Source organism: Pituophis catenifer, unplaced genomic scaffold (assembly GCF_029215685.1).
Source record: "Pituophis catenifer annectens isolate HBS135680 unplaced genomic scaffold, rPitCat1.0.hap2 SCAF_9, whole genome shotgun sequence".
Lineage (NCBI taxonomy): Eukaryota > Metazoa > Chordata > Lepidosauria > Squamata > Colubridae > Pituophis > Pituophis catenifer.
In genome coordinates this window covers 4,756,621-4,774,641 of record NW_027256889.1, presented here as the reverse complement: position 1 = coordinate 4,774,641, position 18,021 = coordinate 4,756,621, and the positions used below count along the sequence as shown (strand labels likewise).

The window sequence follows — 18,021 nt, the reverse complement described above, 5'->3', positions numbered from 1 at the left end:
ACATAAACCTAGAATATATCTCCCCAAAGCTTTCCCAGCTGTCTTGGCAACTGGCCCGCAGGATAAATAGGAGGGCTTGGTCTGCTGTGGTGAGCTGGGAACCACTGGGGGATTTGAAGCCCCCTTCCAAAGGGAGGGACCTCGCCTGTGATCTTTGTGCAAACACAGCAAGAGCAAGGCAAATTGTTCGCAGCTGCTCCCATGCCACGGTCCCTGATCTGCTCCCATAAAGGAAGTTGTCCCGGGAGCAGAAAAAAAAAAAAAAACTTGCTTAGAATTACAAGGCAACCATTTGTAGGGTGGGTGGTGCAGCTGTCGGAAGACATATGCTCCTCTCCAACACATGGAAGAGGGAACAATTCTGGGTTTGATCTGCAGTTGATCTCTTCTGCAGTGAGATCCATAGGGCGGTGATCTGGTGAGGCCCGAGATGTATCTCGGATCAAAAATAAGAACATGCGGAAAAATATTGGCGAGGGAGAGAGAAAGCTATTCATAGTTATGGCAGCGTTTTTTTTCAACCTTGGCAACTTCAAAAATTATCCAACTTCCAGAATTGCTGGTTGGAGAATTCTCACTTCTCCCTCTAGGATTAGAGTCCTACCACTTGCTAAAGGTTTGCAGTTATTTAATATGCATTTATTCTATACTGGTCCGGTGGTGAAGGCGCCAGTCTAGAAAAAAGGAGGCTGTGAGTTCTAGTCTTGCTCTAGGCATGAAAGTCAGCTGGGTGATTTGGGCCCAATCACCAGGAGACAGTGAGTTCTAGTTCTGCCTTAGGCATGAAAGACAACTGGATGACTTTGGGCCAATCCCTCTCGCTCTCGGCTCAATCCACCTCACAGGGTTGTTGTTGTGAAAATAAGAAGAGGATGGAGTATTAGGTATATTCCTAGCTTTGACTTGTTTATAAAAATAAAGGCGGGATTTAAAAAAAAACCCTAAAATAAATAAATAAATACTTATGCACAACATAAATAAAATGAGAGTTTCTGGCAACTTTTTCTAAATCAGGAACCTTAGCTATGTCTCAGCTTCTCTCTCTCTCCCCCCCCTTTCTCTTTCATTCTCTCCTCTTTCACTCTCTCTCTCATTCCCTCTCTCTCTCATTCTCTCCTCTCCCTCTTTCTCGCTCTCTCATTCCCTCTCTCTCCGTCTCTCATTCCCTCTCCTCTTCTCTCTCCCTTTCTCTCTCTCATTCTCTCTCCCTCTTTCTCTCTCATTCCCTCTTCTCTCTCCCTTTCTCTCATTCCCTCCTTTCTCTCTCCCTTTCTCTATCTCTCATTCCCTCTCTTCCTCTCCCTCATTCCCTCTCCTCTCTCATTCCCTCTCCTCTCTCATTCTCTCCTCTCTCTCTCTCGTTCTCTCTCATTCCCTCTCCTCTCTCTCTCTCGCTCCCTCCCTCCCCCTCTCTCTCATTCTCTTTCTTTGTCTCTCATTCTCTCTCTCCTCTCTGTACAACTAAGAGATCTTCTTTACAGAAAACAGTGACAGGATGTCTCTCAGCCCTTCCCCTCCTTAGTCTTTTGGGCAAGGAGTGCTTTCTGCACAGCTCAAAGCTCTTCCCCACCCTGGAAATGAGATTCATGCTCTGCCTACAGAGCTTCCAACTGACCTCCTAACCCCTCCTGCCATTTCAGGATCCCTTTGAGTGGAAAAAAAAGGGGGGGGTTGGAAACAGCCTTCCGAGCTTGTGTTGGCATGTGTCCTCGGCGCCCGCCAAGTGTGTGGCTTTGCTCAGGTGTTGCAACCTGCAGGTGTGGCCGCTAGGTGACACTCGGAAGCTATGAAACTAGATGGCCCTACACCCCCACCCACCCCAACAGGCTCCTGTCCTTCCCTGCATGGCAGAGAAGAGAAGGAAAAAAAAAAACTCAGATGAGATGAGCTAATTGTTGGCAGGAAAACAGCGGCTCTCCCCACTGTTCTTTAAACTCTTTAGCTTCCTGTCTTTCATTTAGTTTCACCCGTCCCAGCAGCTGTAGCAAAACCAAGGGGTTGTGTGTGTGTGTGTGTGTGTGTGTAGGGTTGGGTGGGTTGGTGAGGGGAGAGGAGAGGAGAGAAAGGGGACTGGCAGAACTGGGGACCTGCAGCTTGGATCAAAGTCAGCCTGGAACAGCAGCTGAACCCACCACGTGTCTTGCACCACTGTGGAAAGTTAACACAATTGTTGTGTGTGGACCCAAGATTGTAATGCCTGCCCCTTCTCTCCTAGGGACCCTCAGCTGTTCCCTAGCAGCAAGCCTTGCGATGAACACTGACTTTCAAAGGTGTTGTTATTATTAGTTGCGAAGTCGTGTCTGACCCATCGCGACCCCATGGACAATGTTCCTCCAGGCCTTCCTGTCTTCCACCATCCCCCAGAGTTCATTTAAGCTCACGCCGACTGCTTCACTGACTCCATTCAGCCACCTCGTTCTCTGCCATCCCCTTTTTCTTTTGCCCTCAATCGTTCCCAGCATGAGGCTCTTCTCCAGGGAGTCCTTCCTTCTCGTTAGGTGGCCAAAGGATTTGAGTTTCCTCTTCAGGATCTGGCCTTCTAAAGAGCAGTCAGGGTCGATCTCCTCTAGGACTGACCGGTTGGATCGCCTTGCAGTCCAAGGGACTCGCAGGAGTCTTCTCCAGCACCAGAGTTCAAAGGCCTCAAAGGTGCAAAGGGATATTTTCACCTTTCCTTCTGTCTAAAATTTCAGGGGTGTCCAACCTGGGCGACTTTAAGACTTGTGGATGTCAACTCCCAGAGTTCCCTAGTCATCCCTTCAGGCGGCTGAAATATGTGCATCCGAATGAGCTATAAAACTTTACTCTTTCCATGTAAACAACCTAACAAAACCGTAATGAACACAATTCAATGGCACCATCTGAAATCCGGTGGCTTTTCCACAATTTTGCAGGAATGGGGAAAAAGTAAGATCGGCCAATATTGGATTCAAAGATTTAGGGGTCATTTGGTTTAAAACGCCAAATCGCTTTCCGAAATTGAAGTGATGTGATGAGTGTGGACTGAAATGCTCCTGAACCAATGAGGTGAAAGAATACATGTTTCTGAATCGATCCGGAAAGCCAAAACCAAACCGATCCAAGTTAAGAATTCTGTTCAAATATCCGAATTGAAATAGTTCCATTTTTTTTCAATTGCATTCACAATTTAAACCAGATTTTACATGAGTCACTCTGGCCAAAACAACAACCATTTTCCCCAGCTGCCAGAATATGTTCTACAGAGGAAAGAATTGTGTGCACAGAATCAAACAAAAGAGATTTATGCAAATAATTGCTTAAATCAGTTTTCTCCAACCTCATGTCCCTTCCAGATGTGTTCAGACTGCAACACCCATAACTCCCAGCTAATACGGCGAAAACAACCCTAATATCCAGTTAGGAAAGGTGGAAAGCAAAGCTGGTGGAGGAACTCTGGGAGTTAAAGTCCACAAGTCTTAAAGTTTCCAAGGTGGGTGATCCCTGGTGTATAACACAGCAGAAGCTACACAAATCTTTAGGGCAATCTCATCTAGACTGTGAAAATTAAGATCACCACCAGAGGGCAGCAGTGATTTTTTTAAAAAAGCTTGAATGTTTTGCTGCCCTCTGGCAGTCATCTGGATTTCTGCAGCTCACATCTGATTCATTTATAAACTCTGCTCCAGATCATACAACAAAATACCTCACAAAAGTTGGCCCTTACCCAGTTCAAACTGCACAGCATTTGGAACAGGGACTCTCAGCAGCTGTGAAAGAGATAAGAGAATGCAAGGAGCAGATAAGAATGCAGGGACTGAAAATAAAGCAACTATCAATCATGAAGACTATCTGGAGCCTTTATATAAGTTCTTACTATCCTGTGAACCAGGGGAATGAGAACAAATGGTGTAAATCTGACCTGGAAGGGAAAGAAAAATAATCTGACCTTCATTACCAATTATCAAAAGAGTTGGGGTGGAAGTTTTATTTTCAAAAGGTCTTCCCAGGCGTCTACTCACCCCAGTTTTGTCTAAGAAGGAATGGCAAAAATCCACAAAATGCTTCTTGGCTTCCTTGGGCCCAAGGCGGTTTAGGATGAGGTCCACGTGCAGGTAACAGAGCTACAGGGAGAGAAGATATTAAAGGAAACCCACAGAAGCTACTACAGAGACTGAGCTTGTGTTGTTTTCATTACCCAATTAGGTAACATCTGTAGTTATGGCTGGGGAATTCTGGGAATTGAAGTCCGCCATTCCATCTTAAAACTGGAATGTGGGGAGCGACTTGAAAAATCAGAATGGTTGTCACGATTGGGATTGAAGATTTCCCCCCATTTAAATAGACAACCCTTTCTAGCAATTTTTAAAAGATATAACTAGCAGCCACAAACTCAGAAAACATGGGAGGGATTTTGGACTTATTATGGGGTCCCAGGCTGTTTTTGGAGGTGTTTTTCCTCACACTTATAACCATGTTATGTTTTGTCACCCTTGACAACAATCTCTGTTGTCCATTGCCAGTTAGACTGCCACTATATTATGTCACACGTTAATGTTACTTAAGGAGGGTGGCAAGAATCATGCAACTTCCCTTCCTGTCATACTAGACTCATCCAGTCCAGCAAGAAATGCATCAGTGATTCTTCTACAGCTGTGTTTCTCAACCTTTGTAACTTTAAAATGTGTGGACTTCAATTCCCAGAGTTTCCCAGCCAGCATCATTTTGCCTTGGAACTCAATCCACGGCACAGCCTAACACAGGGGGCTGCAACCTTAAACACTCAAAGAGCCATCTGGACCCGTTTCCCACAGAAAAGAAAACACCGGGAGCCACAAAACCCTTCCCATGCCTGACTATTTCCTGAGCGGCCACAAAGCCAGCATAAGTAGTTGAATTAAACGTTCCGTTTTCTTCTGAAACTTTTCTTTTCTTGGATTTATCCATGGTTGGCCTACCAGGAGTTGAAAAGCTCAATAAATCATGTGCTGGTGAGTGTCGTGACGCATATTTTGAGTAACAGGGAGCCACAGCAGAGGGATGAAAGAGCCACATGCGGCTCCAGAGCTGCAGGTTGCCGACTCCTGGCCTAACACATCGATGTGAACGGTACCGGCATGAACATGTGTGCATTCAATGCCTGTTGCGCCACAATGTACGTTTAAACTTTGAGGATCCGTCTCTAGCAGCTTCAGTGGAAGAGGGTGTGGTGTTTCACGGTGGTTAAGTTGTAGGTTACGGGTGGGGGGGGAAAGCTGTGCAGAAGAGGAAGGGAGTTGAGGCAGTTGCAGTGAAAAGAAACACAACACAAGGATGTTGTCAGCTCACCACAGGGCTCGAATCGAACTGCAACACCACATGTTGTATGAAAACCATCAAGTAGGCAGGGTGCTTCATCAGGATCTCCAGGTTTTGGAACAAGCTGGTTTGAGTGTCCGGGTGCTGGAACTGTGGAGAGAATCCAAAATAGGAAAAAAATCAGAAAATAGCTATAGCAGGGATGTTAAACTCAAGGCCCCGGGAGGCCGGATCCCATGTGGGCATTAAGCACATGGCTGGTATTTGGGAAATAGTGAAGGACTGGCCCGCGGGGGCCTCTGCCAGCGAAAACGGGATCCCGAGCTCCGTTTTCGGCTGCTATGGCCTCCTGCAACCCTCTGCCAGCGAAAACGGAGCATTTCCGCTGGCAGAGGGTTGCAGGAGGCCATAGCAGCCGAAAACGGAGCTCGGGATCCCGTTTTCGCTGGCAGAGCGTTCGGGCCGCCACAGGCGCCCCCGAGACAAGTGACGTCGAGCTGGCCACGCCTACTCCGGCCCCCAAAGGTCAAACAGAACCCTGATGCGGCCCTCGATGAAATCGAGTTTGACACCCCTGAGCTATAGGGTCCATAGTGCTCCCTGAGCTTGGTTTTCTTGCAGACATTTCATTACCCAACTAGGTAACATCCTCAATGCTAGAAGGGAGTGCCGTTTGCTATTATTTTTATATACTACCCTGTTTTCCCCAAAAGAAGACCTCCCCTGATAATAAGCCCAATCGGACTTTTGAGCGCATGGCAATAAGGCCAAACGCTTATTTCAGGGTTCAAGAAAATATAAGACAGGGTCTTATTTTTGGGGAAACATGGTAGTATCTTGCCCTGGGTATATACTGTAAGTATATAAAACAAAGAGCAAATCCCACTACCACTGATGTTACCTAGTTAGGTAATGAAATGTTCATGAGAAAACCACCAACTTCTGAAAGCACTAAGGGCCCCACAGTTCAGCCCTGAGCTACAAATATTCTTTTCTATCAGTACCAGAAATAGCTTCCTTAGCTATCTTCAATACCCTTGGGAATGGAATGTCCTCATCCAGCCACTATAAGTCCAGCTGTCTGTTTCTTCAATCTCCTGTTCAGATCCTCCTGTGGTTTTTGTCCCGTCCAGCATTAACTTCAGAAGAATCTTCAGGATGGATTCAGGCCAGCAGCTGATCAAATCTGGCCCTTTATGCTACATGTTCAACTCAATGTTGTGTTTGTGGAGCAGTGTTTATCAATCTTGGCTGCTTGAAGATGCGTGGACTTCAACTCCCAGAATTCTCCAGCCAGCCATGTCTTGGGTTGAGACATCTTCAAGTTACCATGATGGAGAAGATGGCCTATTTATGATTCTGCCCAACCAGGTAGTAACCAGGATCGGGTTTTAAAAGTCCCATCCAAGTGTCTACAATTGTGGGTCATCCCAGTTTGATAGCAGTGAGCTTCATAATTTAAATTTACGTTTCATGAAGAAGCCGCTTCTTTTTCACTCCGAAATTTTTCCCTCCCGAGTAGTTCCATCACGGTTGGAAATACGGAAGTACTAGATTCCCACATTTGGCAGGAGGTTGGACTAGATCAGGGGTCTCCAACCTTGGCAACTTTAAGACTTGTGGACTTCAACTTCCAAAATTCCTCGGCCAGCAAAGCTGGCTGAGGAACTCTGAAAGTTGAAGTCCACAAGTCTTAAAGTTGCCAAGGTTGGAGATGCCTGGACTAGATAACCTTCAAGTTCCCTGCCCACCTCTGTATTCTATAATTCTCGGAGTCACAAACAACTCTTGAGCTTGATCATGGGGCAGGAGGGACCCCTCCATTTCCATATCCGGCATATGATTCAATAAACTATAGCTAGTCCTCAATTTACGACTGTAACAGAGCCTGCTTATCACCTGTCATAAGTTGAGGACTATCTGTATGCATTATAATGTCATTTCTTCCACGCTTTTCCCCAACCTAATCCCTCTGCCATTCCATGTAGGAGATCCACTTTATCCTCTTAATTTTCTTAAGGCTCCTCTTGCGTTTGTTCTGCTAATTTTCCCACTTACAGGTTCAATGTCATTTTCAAAATCCTCATCTTCTGCACCAATGATGGACATAGCCATGCCCCCTTGAGCTCCCAGGGCTGAACTCTGGAGAAAAAAAACACCAGAAATCCCCAAGGTCATTTAGGCCAGGGGTCACCAACCCCCACCCCACCCCAAGGCTACGGCCCACTACCGGGCCATGGCTGTCTGTCTATATAATCTACCTAGCTATCTATCTGCAATCTATCTCTCTGCTTGTTTGCTTATCATCTGCCATTTATCTATCTGTCTGCTTGCCTGCCTGCCTACCTACCTTCTACCTGTCTGTCATCTGTCATTTATCTACCTGTTTCCCCAAAAATAAGACATCCCCTGATAATAAGCTCAATCGGGCTTTTGAGCGCATGTACTAAAATAAGCCCCTCCCCTCTTTGAAAATAAGCCCTCCCGGAAAATATTTCAATGCATGCGCAGCCATTTCCTCTGGTTAGGGTGAGGGAGACAGAGCTGGGAATCAGGTAAGACGGCAAGAGGAGCCCCGTCTTGCTCCACGCGCCCCAAAATAATAAGACCTCTCCAAAAATAAGGCCAAGCGCTTATTTCAGGGTTCAAAAAAATATAAGACAGGGTCTTATTTTCGGGGAAACACGGTATATGTCTGTCATCCATCTATCCATCTACCAGTATCAATCTACCTACCTACCTGTCATCCATCTATCTATCTGTGTCTGTCATCTATCTGTCCGTCTGCCTGCCTACCTACCTACCTTCCTGTCATCTATGTGTCATCCATCCATCCAAATCTATCTATCCATCTGTCATCCATCTGTTTCTATCTATCTGTTTGTCATTTGTCATCTATCTATCTGCCTGCCATCTATCTATCTAGCTAGCTATCCATCCATCCATCCACATGCACGCCCCTCCATCCTATTTGCAAATACACCCCAGCCAATTACTTACTCCATTGTAACCCTCCTCTAACTCCATTCTGCCCCCTTGGGGGGGAAAGAGGGTTCCCAGCACCTGAGTCAGGGTGTCCAAATAGCCTGGATCAGCATACACCTAGTGGCACAAAAATAGTATTATAATTACAATATACACAACAGTGTGACATCACAAATGCCTGTTCTTTAGCTGGCATTGGTCTTCATTTGCATCAAGTCCTTTCCAAGAATGTAGGATGTCATAATATTTTGATGTATTATGATTATGATTGATTATTATTATTATCATCATCATGGTTCGTTGCAGTCAGCCAGATGTTTAGATTGGATTTGGCCTTTTTGTCCCACTACTGAATCCTTTCAAAAGACCCTGTGACAGACAGATGTGGGAAAATGGACAACCTCTATCACCAATCCATGATCTGTAAATCAGATGTTGCCAAACCTGGCAACTTTAAGATTTGTGGACTTCCTATATACTGCTCCATTTGTCTCAAATTATAGAGTTTCTCCTGCTTGAGCAGAGGGTGGGACTAGAAGACCTCCAAGCTCCCTTCCAGCTGTAGTCCGATTGACTGATTGATTGATTGAAATAGGAATGAAGCGAATTGGGGTTGTGGCCGCAGCATAGAGCTTAGCAATTTTAAGATGGGCGGATTCCCCATCCATCTGAATTCCTTCAGCCAGCACTTGTGGAGTTCAACTGAGTCAGCATGCGTGGACTCCACTAACCCAAATTCCCCAGCCTGGCATGTTTGGACTTTAGTAGGGATTTTAAACCCAGAATGGTAGCCGCCATTTTGAATTTATTGCCTCTCCTTGCATACAACCCCGGAAGTCGGTCCTTGTTCGTTCACATTTGCAATGGTTTATGGTGTTTCTCCTGGCAAATGGATGGGGAAGTAACGGAGGTAGTGACAGATTTTATTTTCCTGGGCTCCAAGATCACCGCAGATGGGGACTGCAGCCAAGAAATTAAAAGACGCTTGCTCCTGGGGAGGAAAGCTATGGCAAATTTAGACAGTATACTAAAAAGCAGAGACATCACCCTGCCAACAAAAGTGCGTATCGTCAAGGTTTCCCAGTTGCAATGGATGGCTGTGAAAGTTGGACCATAAGGAAGGCTGAGCGCCAAAGAATGGAGGCCTTTGAACTCTGGTGCTGGAGAAGACTCCTGCGAGTCCCTTGGACTGCAAGGCAATCCAATCAGTCAGTCCTAGAGGAGATCAACCCTGACCGCTATTTAGAAGGCCAGATCCTGAAGAGGAAACTCAAAATACTTTGGCCACCTAGTGAGAAGGAAGGAGTCCCTGGAGAAGAGCCGAATGCTGGGAATGATGGAGGGCAAAAGAAGAAGGGGACGGCAGAGAACAAGGTGGCTGGATGGAGTCACTGAAGCAGTCGGCGTGACCTTAAATGGACTCCGGGGGATGGTAGTGGACAGGAAGGCCTGCTGTCCATGGGGTCGCGATGGGTCGGACACGACTTCACAACTAACAACAACAACAACAGCAACAATGGTGCTTCTGCTTGGACTTTAGTAGGGATTTTAAACCCAGAATGGTAGCCGCCATCTTGAATTTATTGCCTCTCCTTGCATACAACCCCGGAAGTCGGTCCTTGTTCGTTCACATTTGCAATGGTTTATGGTGCTTCTGCTTTTCCCTTTTCCTGTGATAAAATGTCCAAGGTCTGGGATATTTGAAAACCATCGTTATCGATATTTGTTTTGTTTTCTCTGAATTCTAGACGCAGGTCCATCCTTCCGTCAGATAGAGACGGTCTTTCCCCAACCTTGACAACTTTAAGAAGTTCAGACTTCAACTCCCAGAATTGATTAAATACATCCAACCTTGGTTTAGTTTGGAGTGTGGGAAGAAGACAAATGCCGACTCCAACTCCAACCCATTTCCAGGGATATAGGCAAAAAAAAAAAGAGGTATAGAACAGGGGGGAGATTTCATACACAGGAAGGTATTCAAGCTACCCCCCCTCAGCCCCCATTACTCAGAAATTCCTGCCTTAGGTGGAGGTGAGTGTGGCATGAATGCTGCCTCTGTTACCTACAAAGAGGCCTCAGAGACGCGGCTGGCAGTAGGGAAAGTCCACACCCCATACGCAGCCTGACTCATAGAGGGCATTTTTCCAACAGGCTGGCTGGTTGGCACTAAGGCAGGGAGGGGCTCCCATTGGGGAGGGGGAAAAAATGGGTCAACTGTGAAAAAAAAATAGCAGCACCCCGTTGCAGCATCCTGGAGGGCTGTAAGGTGGGATTCTGTCCAATAGCAATACTAACAGCACTTAAAACAGCATAGTCCTCGACTTACGACAATCGAGCCCAACATTTCTGTTGTTAAGAGAGACACTTGTTAAGTGAGTTTTGCCCCATTTTATGACAGTTGTTACGTGAATCACTGCAGTTGATAAGTTAGTAACCTGGTTGTTAAGTGAAGCTGGCTTCCCCATTGACTTAGCTTATGAGAAGGTCGCAGAAGGGGATCGCATGACCTTGGGATACAGCAACGGTCCTAAGTAGGAACCAGCTGCCAAGCATCTGGATTTTGATCACATGACTACGGAGATGCTGCAGTGGTCGTAAGTTTGAAAAACGGTCATAAGTCACTTTTTCCGGTGCCGTTGTAACTTCGAAGGTCACGAAATGAACCTGTTGTAAATCGAGGACTACCTGTGCCAATAGCATTTAAGATTTATGTACTAGTCCATAGTGCCTTACAGCCGTGTCTAAGCAGTTTACAAAGTCAGCCTATTACCCCCAGCAATCTGGGTCCTCCTTTTACCGACCTCGGAAGGATGGAAGGCTGAGTCAACCTTGAGCCTGATGAGATTCGAACTGCTGGCAGTTGGCAGAGTTAGCCTGCAATACTGCAATTTGATCAGCGGATCAAATCTCACCGGCTCAAGGTTGACTCAGCCTTCCATCCTTCCGAGGTGGGTAAAATGAGGACCCAGATTGTTAGGGGGCAATATGCTATTTAGTATACGGTCTTTGGTGTAAGCTGCCCAGAGTCCTCGGAGAGTGGGCGGCATAGAAATATGACTAACAAAATAAAATAAATAAAATAAATACTGCATTCTAACCACTGCGCACCATAGAAGGGGAGGGAAGGGAAGGGAAGGGAGGGAGGAAAGAAGGAAGGAAGAAAGGAAGGTCAAAAGTACTTAGACCGATATGCCGCTCCACCGTGCTTTTACAACTCTAAGCAGTTTACAGAGTCAGCCTATTGCCCCCAAAGATCTGGGTCCTCATTTTACCCACCTCAGAAGCATGGAAGGCTGAGTCAACCTTGAGCCGGTCAGGATCGAACTCCAGACCGTGGGCAGAGTTTGCCTGCAATACTGCATTCTAACCACTGCACCACCAGGGCTTCCCAAACACCGACGCTCCTCAAGGGGAGAGGAGGCCAAATAACACAGCGATCAGGATTCAGCTGATCCTCTTTTCATGCCCCGGAGCTTTTTTTTTTTGGCCACTAAGCAGCACATCCTCCTTCAAGAACGGGAAACCGAGCTAGTCCTCGACTTACAACCCCAGTTAGGAACAGAAATTCTGTGGCTAAGCAAGGTGATGATTACGAGCCCCGCCGGATTTTACGACCTCTTTTGCCCACGGTTCTTAAGCAAATCACTGCAAGTTGTTAAAGTGACTTGTGTAGTTGTTAAGCGAATCTGACTCCTCCCACCCCCCCCACCCCCAATTGACTTCGCTTGTCGGAAGCAGTTTGCAAAATGGCGATCTGATGTCCCCGGGATGCTGCAGCTTTTATAAATACAAGATGGTTCCCAAGAGGTCAAATTTTGATCACATGACCATGGGGAGGCGCCGATGGTGGTAAGTCACTTTTTTTTTCAGCGGTGGTGTTATTTTGAACAGTTGCTAAATGAATGATCGTAAGTCGTAAGAGCCTTGGTAGTACAGTGGTTTAATGCACCCTGTAATTAACACAGCTGCCTGCAATTTCTGCAGGTTCGAATCTCGCCAGGCTCAAGGTTGACTCAGCCTTCCATCCTTTCTAAGGTAGGTTAAATGAGGACCCAGTTTGTGGGGGCAAAAAGCTGACTTTGTATAAATATACAAAAGTATGAAGGCTATTGCTTAATGCATTGTAAGCCGCCCTGAGTCTCCGGAGAAGGGCGGCATATAAATCAAATTAAAAAAAAAAAAAAAGTCATTCTGGGGGTTCGGCAGAACCTCCAGCTAAGATTCTGTGCAGTTCGGAGAACCCCCCAAACCCCACTCCTGGCTGGCCCTGCTCACCCCACCCTTCCCAGGAGTTTCAACGTGGCCTGTTTTGGATGCAAGTAGGTGCAGGGTGTGCGTAGAGGCTCGGGGAGGGCGAAAAACAAACCTACTGGAAGTTTGGGAGGGCCTCCAGAGCCTGGGGAGGCCGTTTTCACCCTCCCGGAGGCTCGAGAAAAGCCTCCGGAGTCCGGGGAGGGCAAAAAGCCCCCCCCCATGGTGCAGGAGACCGACTAGGCCACGCCCACCCAGAAACCAGGCAGAGAACTCCTTGCTAAAATTTTTAAAGCCCATTCCTGGGACTATCTATATTTCTTTTTCAGGACTCAGCGTCCCTCTGTAAAGGAACAGTGAAAAGCTGGCATGAAGGACTGGGTGGCTACTTGCAGCCGCCTAATGGAAAAACCACGGGCTTTTTAGCAGGCAATTTTGGCACCTAAAAGTTTTGAGGCTCCATAAAATTTGCACAAGTTAAATGAAACCAGATTCTGAAGTTCCTTTCGGGACATGTTTACACCCGGCCCATCATAAGCGATTCATCATTTAGCCACCTGTAGACATAGAAATTAAGTCCAGAAGGCATCTTCAAACAGAATAAATCAAAATCTGGGTCTTCTTTTGTCATTGGGCTCGCCGACAGCCCATAAAAAAATGAGAAATGCAAACTCAGGACAGAAAACATTCTTGAGGACTGGTAGCTTTATAACAGGCAGGCATATCTATGCAGGAGTGAGCTGAATTGGAAACTGAATTTCACGTTTTAATCAAGAGAGCTTCCAGCTAAGGATATATTTTCCTTGAAAGAGATTCTGAGTTGTTGTTGTTATTGTTTTAACAGTCATCCCGCCATAGGCACACACCCATAAATTCAAGATATTGCTCTTATGTACATTCCGATGTACTTAGTAGAAAAAGCTGAGCTACTGTTGGATTTCTGCCAATAAACACACATAAGATTTGCTTAGTAGAAAAGAAATGACAACAACTGCCAAATTACAGCCCAAAAATATAACTTTGGGAACAACCTGTTAGGTTTTTAGAGGAGCTGGAAACAATCGCTTTGGTTAAGGCTCCAGGCTGGAAAGCAAGAGACTGGGAGTTCTAGTCCCACCTTAGCCATTTTAGCCAGCTGGATGACTTTGGATCAATCACCAGGAGACTGGGAGTTCTAGTCCCATCTTAGTCGTGAAAGCTGCCTGGGTGACTTTAGGCCAATCACCAGGAGACTCTGAGTTCTAGTCCCATCTTAGTCATGAAAGCTATCTGGGTGACTTTGGGCCAATCACCAGGAGACTGGGAATTCTAGTCCTGCTTTAGCCATGAAAGCCAGCTGGGTGACTTTGGATCAATCACCAGGAGACTGTGAGTTCTAGTCCCGCCTTAGCCATGAAAGCAAGCTACATGATTTTGGACAATTACCAGGTGACTGGGAGTTCTAGTCCTGCCTTAGCCATGAAAGCCAGCTAGGTGACTTTTGGACAATCACCTTGGTGACTGGGAGTTCTAGTCCTGCCTTAGCCATGAAAGCCAACTAGGTGACTTTTGGATTAATCACCAGGTGACTGGGAGTTCTAGTCCCGCCTTAGCCATGAAAGGAAGCTACATGATTTTGGACAATTACCAGGTGACTGGGAGTTCTAGTCCTGCCTTAGCCATGAAAGCCAACTAGGTGACTTTTGGATCAATCACCAGGCGACTGGGAGTTCTAGTCCCGCCTTAGCCATGAAAGCAAGCTACATGATTTTGAACAATTACCAGGAGACTGGGAATTCTAGTCCTCCCTTAGGCATGAAAGCCAACTAGGTGACTTTTGGACCAATCACCAGGCGACTGGGAGTTCTAGTCCCGCGTTAGCCGTGAAAGTTACCTCATGGGGTTGTTGTTGTGTGGAAAATAGGAGGAGTAAGGAATGTTGAGATATGTTTGCCGCTCTGAGTTATTTGTAAAAAATAATAATAATAAAGGCGGGATACAAACAAACAATTGTAATTCCCAGCCAACAGAGGAGGACGGGAGCTGTGCTAATACATCTAGAGAGGATCAGTCTGGAGAACACAAAAGCATGTTAGTGAGCCAGCTTTTCTTTTTTAATCCATCTCTTTGTTTCCTTGCTACAGTAGGAATTAGCCCAACATTACATATACAGTCATGCTATTTGAATGGGCAAATAAAGTTCCTATAAAACGTACTTAGGCAAGGCCTAAAACCAAAAATACAACTGTGGTAAGCCAACGTGCTCTCTTTTAACCAGGAAATATCACTCTTGCAAAAGACCACATGCAAAAGACACAACCCTATCACCCACCAGCACCAACCTTAAGAGAGCGGGAAGCAAATACATGGAAATTTTGCAAATGAAAACAAGTCAGCGTCGGCTGCCACTCTACCAGAGAAGAGGCAAAGTATAACGACTCGTAAAATGTTTCTGGAGACAACAGGTTGGAGGGATCGGGGAACCTGTGGGGGTGTAAGATTAGCACACGCCGGTTTCTTTTGAGAAGTGAGGACAAGTGAGTCACGCAAGTTCCTAATCCTTTAATGTAGCGTTTCTCAACTTTGGTGGAAACTTCAACTCCCAGAATTCCCCAGCCGTAACGCTAGCTGGGGAATTGAAGCCCTTACGTCTCAAAAGTTGCCTATGTTTAGAACAGAGGTCTTCAAACTTGGCAGCTTTAAGACTTGTGGACTTCAAGTTGAAGTCTTTCAACAAGTTTTAAGACTTGTTGAAGTCCACAAATCTTAAAGCTGCCAAGTTTGGGGACCCCTGGTTTAGAAACTCTTTTATCATCCAGTATCCAACACCATCCAAAGGATCTGACCTCCCCTTTATTCTACAGGTAGTCCTCGACATATAACCACAATTAAGACCAAAATTTCTGCTCTTATGTGAGACATTTAAAGTGATTTTTGCCCCATCTTACGACCTTTCCTGACTCGGTTGTTAAATGAACCACGCTTTTGACACGCTCCCACGCTTTTGGCACGCGATGGCACAGTGGGCCCATTTTTCACTCTCCCCAGGCTCCAGAGGGTTTCTAGGAGCCTGGGGAGGGCAAAAACGGCCTTCTTCAACCCTCCCCGGAGGCCATCCGAAGGCCGGAAACAGCCCATTTCCCAACTTCCAGAGGGTCCAGAAGGCCCGAAAATCAGTTGGCTGGCGGGCACATGTATGCTGGAGTTGAGCTAGGGCAATGCTCGTGTGTGCCCTCAGATATGGCTCCGCATGCCACCTGTGGCACCCGTGGCATAGGTTCGCCATCACAGTTATAGGGTTTCCTGCCTAAACAAAGACTAGAAGACTAAGTCTGGACTAGACGACCTCCAAGGTTTGATCCCGCCTGGACTACTGCAATGCTCTCTACATGGAGCTCCCCTTGAGGAGCACCCGGAGGCTCCAGCTGGTCCAGAATGCAGCTGCGCGGGTGGTTATGGGAGCGGCGTGGCGCTCCCATGTGACCCCCCCTCCTGCGCGAGCTGCACTGGCTCCCGGTGCGCTTCAAGGTTTTGGTTACCACCTTTAGAGCGCTCCATGGCATCGGACCGGGGTATTTATGAGACCGCCTTCTGCTACCAATAGCCTCCCACCGACCAGTACGCTCCCATAGAGAGGGGCTTCTCAGGGTGCCGTCGGCCAAAAAGTGTCAACTGGCGGCCCCCAGGGGGAGAGCCTCCTCTGTGTGGGCACCTACCATCTGGAACGAGCTGCCCCCCCCCGGAGATACGGAGGATCCCGGATCTGCGCACGTTTCGTCGTGCTCTCAAAACATTTTTATTTCAGCAGGCCGGCCTGGCCTAACTCTCCTCTTTTAAATTTTTAAATCTTTTAATCTGTTTTACAAATTGGGTGTTTTAAATTTGTTTTCGGCCAAAATATTTAATAATTTTAATGGACTTTTAATGTTTGTATTATCTGTATTTTATCTTGGCTGTTCACCGCCCTGAGTCCTCCGGGAGTAGGGCGGTATATAAATTTGATAAATAAATAAATAAATAAATAAATAAATAAATAAATAAATAAATAAATAAATAAATAAATAAATAAGAGCCTTGGTAGTACAAGGGTTTGAGGCACCCTGTTATTAAGCTGCTTAAGACCAGCTGCCTGCAATTACTGCAGGGTTCGAATCTCGCCAAGGCTCAAGGTTGACTCAGCCTTCCATCCTTTCTAAGGTAGGTGAAATGAGGACCCAGTTTGTGGGGGCAATAAGCTGACTTTGTATAAATATACAAAAGGATGAAGGCTATTGCTGAGCACATTGTAAGCCGCCCTGAGTCTTCGGAGAAGGGCGGCATATAAATCAAATTAAAAAAAAAATAAATAAATAAATAAATAAATCTAGATACGGAAGAAGAAAAATTCAACATCTTCAAACATTCAGCGTGACGCTCCATCAATCTTCGCCCCGTTTTTCTCAGATTATTCCAAACAACAGACAAGTTTGCAATCGTCATAACAGGATACCTGAATTGCTTGGGATTTTCCCTCCTGGCTGAACAGGCCAGCTTTTGGCTCATCCAGGTTTTTAAACAAAAGAATCAGCCCACAGTATTTTTCAGATCGCACCAATTTCCTGGGGCAGGAAGTGATGTAAGGGTACACACACACACACACACACACACACACACAACTGCAGAGCAAGAGAGTTGTCAAGAGCTATCAGCACATAACCAAGTTTCACAATGTCAGAAGGCAGTAACTTTCTGATAAAAGGAAAGTTGAGAGTTAAACCAGCATTCTACGCCTTCGGGCAGCGAAGAGATATGTAGCTCAAGGAAAGGCAATAGATCTACCAGTAGGCGGATCACTGATGTAGGGTAGATCTAAAAGATTTTCTCAACTTGAAATGACATCTTAACATTATCTTTCAAGTATCTTAATTGAACTCTCTGGATCGCCGTTTCTCAAGTTGGCCAATTTTAACATGCCTGGACTTCAACTCCCAGAATTCCCACAGCCAGCCATACTGGCTAGGGAATTCTGGGAGTTGAAGTCTAAGCATCAAAATTGCCAAGGTCTGGATCATTCAAAAAAAATCAAAATGGAGATACATCGCTGCTGGCTGGGGTATTCTGGGAGTTGAAGTCCACCCATCTTCAAGCTACCAAGGTTGAGAAACACTGCTCTACCACTTCAAACAAAGGGCTGTCCAATCTCTTCTCAAAAACTCCCAGCGATTTACAGACTGACAAAGTTGGAAGGGACCTTGTAGGTCATCTAGTCCAACCCCGTGCCCAAGCAGGAGAACCCCACACTATTTCCCACAATTTCTGGTAGCAAGCTGTTCCCCTGATTAATTGTTCTCTCGGTCAGGAAAGGGGGGCCACCCCAATATGAATTCCCACCCACCCCCTCTGCACCAGGTGGAATCTCAATGCATGCTAAAAACCTGGGTGGGAGGACACCGAAAACGCTTCTTGTCGACAATGGTGCCCTATCTAACTGGCCCAGACAACGCACAAGCCAAAAATAGTTAGAAACAGTTGAAAAACACTTCGCGGAGCAGTAGCAAAACGAAACCCAAC

General features: G+C 46.2%; 1 protein-coding gene across 6 annotated transcripts in view; it reads right to left on the bottom strand.

The window, feature by feature from the left end:
• ARHGEF1 (Rho guanine nucleotide exchange factor 1) overlaps positions 1-18,021 on the bottom strand; it is a 59,246-nt gene that overhangs the window by 34,094 nt on the left and 7,131 nt on the right. For all 6 annotated transcript variants that reach the window (XM_070950252.1, XM_070950254.1, XM_070950257.1 and 3 more), the window contains exons 2-6: positions 8,257-8,358; positions 7,315-7,398; positions 5,287-5,406; positions 3,981-4,082; positions 3,686-3,728 (exon numbers count right to left, since the gene is read on the bottom strand). In XM_070950252.1, the coding sequence (XP_070806353.1) occupies positions 3,686-3,728; positions 3,981-4,082; positions 5,287-5,406; positions 7,315-7,398; positions 8,257-8,283 (376 nt within the window). In that variant the 5' untranslated portion in view covers positions 8,284-8,358. The remainder of the gene's footprint in view (positions 1-3,685; positions 3,729-3,980; positions 4,083-5,286; positions 5,407-7,314; positions 7,399-8,256; positions 8,359-18,021) is intronic.